The sequence below is a fragment of the Bison bison genome, unplaced genomic scaffold (genome assembly GCF_000754665.1).
Source record: "Bison bison bison isolate TAMUID 2011002044 unplaced genomic scaffold, Bison_UMD1.0 scf7180017864048, whole genome shotgun sequence".
NCBI classification, from domain to species: Eukaryota; Metazoa; Chordata; class Mammalia; order Artiodactyla; family Bovidae; genus Bison; species Bison bison.
Window position 1 is genome coordinate 4,468,137 of NW_011494620.1, and position 8,118 is coordinate 4,476,254.

General features: G+C 43.1%; 1 protein-coding gene across 1 annotated transcript in view; it reads right to left on the minus strand.

The window, feature by feature from the left end:
* Positions 1 to 8,118, minus strand: part of LOC104985517 (phosphatidylinositol 3,4,5-trisphosphate 3-phosphatase TPTE2-like) — a 42,471-nt gene that overhangs the window by 12,390 nt on the left and 21,963 nt on the right. The window contains exons 11-13 of the mRNA XM_010835731.1: positions 5,442 to 5,503; positions 3,587 to 3,667; positions 2,450 to 2,555 (exon numbers count right to left, since the gene is read on the minus strand). Coding sequence (XP_010834033.1) covers positions 2,450 to 2,555; positions 3,587 to 3,667; positions 5,442 to 5,503 — 249 coding nt within the window. The remainder of the gene's footprint in view (positions 1 to 2,449; positions 2,556 to 3,586; positions 3,668 to 5,441; positions 5,504 to 8,118) is intronic.

The window sequence follows — 8,118 nt, forward strand, 5'->3', positions numbered from 1 at the left end:
CCGCAAGCCTGGCTTTACCCCAGGGAGGTCTGAGGGCAGCTGGCATTCCGAGTGAGACTCCACTCCAACCCTGTCCCTCATTCATCACACACACATGAGATGGTCAGAATGGACCTGTAAAGAACTCTGTAGCCCACAGAGCCTCCTCACAAACAGTTACTCCTTTATACACAGAGGCAGGCTTGTGCTGGAACAGGCTGGGTTTCCAAGGTCTGCCTGTGCAGTGCTTGTTTGGAAATCTAGACCAAAATTGCCCACAGAACCCCTGCTGCTGGGTTGAAGTTTGTTTCCAGAAGCCAGAAACCCACGTGACCTGCTTGTGGTTGGGCCTCACAGCTCCTCACCACCATTAGGAGGTGGTGGTGGTGACGCAGGGGTGTGTGGGTAGGGAGGGAGGAATATATAAATAATCTGAGAAAAAGCTTTTTCTATTTAAATAATTGTAATTTTTTTAACTATACAATTTTTACATATATTTTGAAGGAGTCTCTTATTTCTGAAGAATTGGATGAAGCATTAAAAAAATGTCTAGAGAGTATTTTAGTGAAGTGTTAGTCGCTCGGTCGTGTCCAACTCTTTGTGACTCCATGGACTATAGCCCACCAGGCTCCTCTTTCCATGGGATTTTCCAGGCAAGAATACTGGAGTGGGTTGCCATTTCCTCTTCCAGAGGATCTTCCCAACCCAGGGATCAAACCTGGGTCTCCTGCACTGCAGGCAGATACTTTACCATCTGAGTATCCAAGGAAGCCCTGATACTGGGGGAAATTGCAGGCAAAAGGAGAAGAGTGTGGCAGAGGATGAGATGGTTGGATAGCATCATCAACTCAATGGGCATGAATTTGAGTGAACTCTGGGAGATAGTGAAGGACAGGGGAGCCCAATGTGCTGCAGTCTATGGGGTCGCAAAGAATTGGACATGACATAGAGACTGAACAGCAACAACAGAGAGGATTTTGTGTGACTCCTCAGAGGACTAAAAACACTGGGCTGTCTGAGTGGAGACTAGCACTGTGGCCCCACACCACCCGAAAGAGTCTAGCACCACTGGGTGCTCAAGCTGGTGATGCTTTCGGGGATCAGAGCCAGAAACGTCCCCTCCTGTCACACCTCTGGCAGTGGGGGAGCCCCGTCCCTTCCACTGAGGGGTCCCTGTCTCCTGCCTCCCTGAGACTGAGCAGTGCAGGGAAGCCAGGCAGGTGAGATAGAAATAAAACACAGGGCTTGACTTCTATTCCTCTCGCCCTCCTTCAAGTCTCAGAGATGAATGATCCGACCAGTCTCCCAGGGCAATGGCAGGTCCCTGTCTTTCTCCTTACATTTGTGAAGCAGGTACAGTCAGCTCTTTTGAAATTTAAAAGGATTTTTACTCCCAGTGAGAACTGGTAAGAGCTAGGGTACTGAGAGACAGGCCCCCAGAGACCAGGTGTGTCCCAACCCTTTTCTGTGTTCCCGTAGGTTCAGGGAAGGAAGACCCAAGTGCTGTCCCTGCAAGGAAACTCTCCAACACTGCTGTCAGCTCTCCATTCATGTACATTCCTCTCCTTTGTTTACCACTCATGGGCTCCAGAGAAACACAAGCTAGGGGCCTGACCCAAAGTAGTTCTTGGGAGTTATTTGTGAAAAAAGAATTGTGGCAACAAAATGCATCTGCTGTTCAGGTATTTAAGACATCCTTGATGGAGTTTCTGGGGAGAGAAGGCTATAGGAGAGGAGGGTGGGTAAAGGGAGAAACTTTTGATGGTAAGCAGAAAATCAAAGAAAACCAGGTGATGAGGAAAAAAAAAAAAGGATCTCTGAACAGAAAAGGAGAGAACAATCCGGGGATGTCTCTGCCAAGACAAACCCTGAGCCAGAGATGAGGTATGAGAAAGAAGTGGTCTCCAGCCTCATGGGCCCATAATCCCTTTAATCTCAGAGGTCCTACTCTGAAAAGGACACCCTAGGCTGAGCCCAGAGCCGCAATGAGAATAGGAGAAAGGGAAGGGGGTGGATGGAGCCCCTCAAGCTGGGAAAGGAAAGGAGAGGACATCTGAGTGGTGGTAATGTGTCCACAGGGCTTCCCAGGTGGCTCAAGGGTAAAGAACCTTCCTGCCAATGCAGAAGACATGAGTTTGATCCCTGGGTTAGGAAGATCCCCTGGAGAAGGAAATGGCAACCCACTCCAGTATTCTTGCCTGGGAAATCCCACGGACAGAGGAGCCTGGCAGGCTACAGTCCATGGGGCCACAAAAGAGTCAGACATGACTCAGCAACTGAACAATAGCGACAAGGTGGTCATAACAGTACAGGGCTAACGGGCAATTCCAGGGGGAGGAACCTGTACCTGAGGCTCCACTAACAGCTATCAGTTGGGACTGCCTGTGTATATAACGGTGAGAAAATCCTCCCAAATAATAAGAACACTGGCCCTCCTGCCCATTTCTCCAATTATACATAGAGCACTTACCATGAATTGAATAAATCACGAATTTTTTGATCGTGAGTTTTTTTATTGGAGGAAGAGTCAAATTGTAGATATTTTTCACCATTGCAAAATATCCAACGAATCTATTCTGCAAAACAACAGAGGTCTCAATTTCAATGCAGGTGAAAATTCTAAAGTCAGTATCCCCGATTTTTTTAAGGAAAGTAATGGATGAAGGAAACACTGACTGTGGGCCATTAGATAAGGCACTTTTGTCTCATCGACCTTAGCGGGAAAAATACTGAACTAAAAGCAATGGGGAAGGAACAAGAAAGGGGCCCAGTGTCCTGAGAGGCAGCTGGGACCAAGAGCAACTAACCAGAACCAACAAAATAGCTATGACAGCATCACAGCAAGATGCAATTAACCGCAAATGTAAGAGACCGGTAGAGGGTAGGAGCTTTGTGGTGGCTGAGTTAAAGGAAGGTTTGTGCTTTGCAGGGAGAAGGAGTAGCTCTTCGGATAAGAGAAGGGAAGATGTAAAGACTCAGGGGGAGACCCCCCCAGACCAGCAGCACATACGCATTCTTCTCTAGTCCCAGTCAGCAAGCAGTTCCCCACTGTCCATTTCCCCAATCTCATTTTTGCAGCAAAGCCCTGTGGATTCTCTTAGCCTAGTCCTCCTCCTATGGCAAGTTGCTCACAAGGGCTCTGCTTGAACTTTTCTTCTAGAAGTTGAAGAGTTCTGTATGGAATCAGCTGGACTGAAAAGTTCACAGACTCTTCCCCACTCATTGGGAAATATTAGTAAAATTAACCACCATGCTCTTCTTTGGAAAGGCCAGTCAAGCTCTTTAGTCAGGGATGGATGAAATGTGTGTAGTGCATGGAATGACGCACAAAGCAGGGCCAGGAGGGGATGGTGTCTGAGAACTACCGCCACACACACGCCTGAGAGCCACAACTACTGAACCCCAAGGGCCTAGAGCCTATGCTTTGCAATAAAATAAACCATCACAGTAAGAAGCCCATGCAATGCAGCTAGAGAAAGTCTGCACGTAGCAACGACCTGGCACAGCCAAAAATTATTTAAAAAAAAAAAGAAAACCAAACCAGGAAGTAGGTGCCTGTCTTAATCTAATTATCCAGAGTGACCCCTTTTAAAGAAAGAACACTTACCTGAGAAGGAGTCTCTATTCCCTGAAATTTACTGCTAGTGGATTTATCTGTTCGCCGTTCTCCAAAATAATACAGGCTGTCCTATAAAAGAGGGGACAGTCCAGTCATGGGTCATCTGCACTTTCCTTTTCTGTAGAAGGCATTAGAAAGTTTCTAAGGACATGTGATTTCCTAAGGTCAGCAGTCTCCGGGCAGAGGCTACCCAAAATAACAGAACTAAGAAAGACACATCAAGGCCTACTCTCATTCAAAGATTCATAAAGACAGGGAATTTTAGAGCTGGAAAACTTCAGAGATAATCTGGTCCTTCTTCCTTTCTTACTATTTTACAACGAAAAGACTAGGACCAAAAGAAAATCAAGTGACCTGCCGTGGAGATGTATGTAACTGGTCAGTCAAAGACAGCACAGGCCTGAACACTGGCCTCTGGCTCTATCCAGGGCTTCAGACCAATGGCTTTCAAACTCTTTTTTCTTTTTTCGGCTGCGCACCATGTGGGATCTTAGTTCCCTGACCAGGGATTGAACCTGTGCTGTCAGTGTTGGAAGTGCGGCATCTTAAGGAAAGTCCTCAGACTTTTCACTTTCAAAGCTACAATCCACATCCATAAGCCTGGGAGATGCACACACACTCTCTCTCATGAACACACGACTGAAACAAAAGCTTCACAAAACAATACTCACCTTTTCTAATCTATCCCATCTTATAGGTAGATTTGGTTGCAAGTCACAACCCAATGAGTTGATTTCACAACTCACTGATAAACTCTGACCCACAGTGTGGAAAACACTGTCCTAGAGCATCCATCATCCTAACCTGTGCATCTCAAATTAGAAGCAAAGAGGAGGGTGGAGTCAGAGCCCTGAACCCAGCGCATAACCCTCAGCTTCTCTTTTCTGCGCAGCAGACTAAAAGAGGCCCAGAGATGCTGGGAGCATGCCCTTCTCTGTAAGATCACGGCAGAAAAGAGAATGAGAACCCTGCTTTAAGACACAGCAGCAGCCCATCCTGTCTTCTCAGAAATTCCCAGAGGGCACAGACCCCACAGCTATTGATTGTGCAAAGATAGTAATGTCCAGGGGAGCTTTTGTTCTGGGTTGGAAAATGATGACTTTTACCTACTGAGCACTACCAAGGATGTTCAAGGTCCTTTAGAAAATTTCCCTAACCCATCTTCTTATTCTCGTGAGGAAAGCAGAAAGCCAGGAGTTGGTGGGATTCTATCAGAGCAGGGCTGGGTCTGGGGGTGGCAAGTCAAGTTTCTGGATTGCTGAGGTTTTTTGTACTTGCATAACTCAACCTTACTCACTTCACATTAACCCTTCTTCTACTGTGTCCTGTCTTTAATCAAAATATTGACATTATACTCATGATGAATGTGGGTGCATTAATTTTGATTTTTTGAAAAATATTGCATTAGAAGATTATTGATCCTAATTACTGAGATTTTTGGCATTCCCTTAAATTTTGTGCCCAGGGTGAGCGTCTCAGCAACTTCACCCTCATCCCAGCCCAGAGGAAGAGGCACTGAGGTCAGTTACCAACCAGTGCCAATTAAACAAGAAAGTATCCAAGCCAGGTGTTCTAAAACCACCTCTCCAATAACAATTCCATGAAATACAATGAACAATGACTCAATGGACACGAGTTTGAGCAAACTCCGGGAGATAGTGAGGGACAGTGAAGACTGGCGTGATGCAGTTCATGGGGTTGCAGAGAGTCAGATACAACTTAGCAACTGAACAACACACACACACCATGACTTAAGGAATCATCTTAACATCCTACCCATGAGCTTTCAAAGCTAGCAAACTCAATAAGCCTAAGACAGAGTTTATAGGAGCATCTTTCATACCTCCGCAGTGGCAAATATCTCACTGGCAAGAAGGTAGGCACAGACCATAGTTCCAGTTCTTCCTAGAAAAGAAGTTAGTCCATGAACCATTGTTCCTGAGGGCACTTGATATAAAACTACTCTGCAAAGTATCTAAAGAGCTCATTGTGGATTGATTTTCTTTCATGCCAAAAGTACAGGTTCAAAATATTTCAATTCAGAGATAGCCAAAGCCGGTACACTGCTTGTTCTGAAGGTCTGCCTAGAGTTCTGTGTTAACTGTGTGCACACATGTGTACGTGTATGCTGTTCTTGAATCACGACCCCTGGGGACTGCAGTAACAGGCTCTGCTCTAGGACTCTAAAGCTAAAGTGATGCTCACCGATTAAGAGCTAATTATACACCCTGTTTCTCTACTAATGTAAATAAAAGAAGCTATTAAAAAAAAAAAGATGGACAGAACACAAACCACCACCTAGCATTTGCAATACCCATTCCTTCTATTTATTTATCTAGTTATTGTGTTGTAAAGTGTACATTAAAATAGGAAGAACAGCGTAATAAGCCTGCATACACCCATGCCCCAGATTCCATAACTATTGATTGTTTTACTTGTTTCTTTTCTTCCCTCATCCTTCTCCCCCTCCTTCTTTCTATGCCCTTCCTGTAGCATCTTACTTTATTATTAATTAATTTTTATTGGCATATAGTTGCTTTACAATGTAGTGTTAGCTTCTACTGCCCAGCAAAGTGAATCAGCGAAATGTACACATATATCCCCCCCTTTGGATTTCCCTCCCATTTAGGTCATCACAGAGCATTAGAGAGAGTTGCTTGTGCTATGTAGTAGGTTCCCATCAGTTGTCTATTTTACACATAGTATCAATACTGTGCATATATCAATCCCAATCTCCCAATTCCTCCCAATTCTACCCACCCTTACCCACCTTGTATCCACACATTTATTCTCTAGGTCCGTGCCTCTATTTTTGCTTTGCAAATAACTTCATCTATACCATTTCTAGATTCCACATATATGCTTTCACCCCCGTAGCATTTTAAAGAAAACTTGATTTCATGTCATTTCAAGCTCAAAGTCTCATGCTTTTTTCCTAATTTATATTTTTGTCCAGGCACACAAAGTGTGAGTTAAAAAGTACATTGCTTCTATTATTTCTACAATGACCTATGACTTTGTCTTAGCTAGTGTACGCTGAACTTGTTTTATGTAATTCCAAACTTAACCTTTTACCTTGAGATAGACTTTATTTTCTATTCTGTCCTTCAAAAAAATGAATGTTTAAATTTATTTTTCAATCCATAGTTTGAAAAACACTACTCTAAGCCAATAACTCCCAAAGAAGGCTACTGACCATTAACAACCTGGCTGTCTCTAGGTTAACACTGCACATTTGTTGGACATCTATGAGTCTCCACAGCCCTTATATATTCCCATTTGAAAAAAAAAAAAAAAAACAACTTTTGTAGATCCATGTCCCGGTGGCTGTGGATAAGCACACACACGCTGCCATAGACAGAGTAGCCGCCCTCTTATCCAGTCAACTCAGGTATGCAAGGAATCATTAAAATGGTTTACATTTGTTTTCAGTATTTTAACTTAAAACACAGGTGTATATTCACTCACTAAACTTTTGCTATTGGACAAAAGTTTTAAGTATGATGAAAAGAATCTACCAAAATATGTACCAGGTTTATCATATTAATGATGAAATGATGATAACATTCCTTCTAAAGCCAGGAACTAAACAAAATGTCCACTATTGGCTGTTTCTCTTTAACACTGAACTACATGGCTTAGCCAGTGTTCTAAGAAAAAGAAACAAACTGTATATGGATAAAAAAAAAAGGGAACAAACTATTTGAAGACTAGAAAAATCCAGGTAACTCTACAGGCTAACTCCTAAAACTGATGACAAGAGTTCAGGAAGATACAAGGTCAATACTAAAAGAACAAACAAACAAAAGCCCCCAACAAACTCATGGCTAAATAAAGGATGTAGGTTGAAATCTTTAGAGTAATTACTAAGGAATATAAAAAGGAATATAAAATGACTTCCAAGCAAATGGTGGGGGTGGAAAGAAGCAAAAAATTCAATCAAAATATCAGTAAAGATATAGAATATGTGAATAAAACAATGAACAGACAACCTAATGGGTACATATAGAACCCTGAACAGTGCATAATACACTTATTTTTCAAGTGCAGAGAAAACATTTGATAAAATTGACCAAATTCTGGGCCATAAAGCAGGTTTTAGAAAAGGCAGAGGAACCAGAGATCAAATTGCCAACATCCGCTGGATCATCGAAAAAGCAAGAGAGTTCCAGAAAAACATCTATTTGTTTTATTGACTATGCCAAAGCCTTTGACCGTGTGGATCACAATAAACTGTAGAAAATTCTGAAAGAGATGGGAATACCAGACCACCTGACCTGCCTATTGAGAAACCTGTATGCAGGTCAGGAAGCAACAGTTAGAACTGGATATGGAATAAGACACTGGTTCCAAATAGGAAAAGGAGTACGTCAAGGCTGTATATTGTCACCCTGCTTATTTAAGTTATATGCAGAGTACATCATGAGAAATGCTGGGCTGGAGGAAGCACAAGCTGGAATCAAGATTGCCAGGAGAAATATCAAAAACCTCAGATATGAAGATGACACCACCCTTACGGC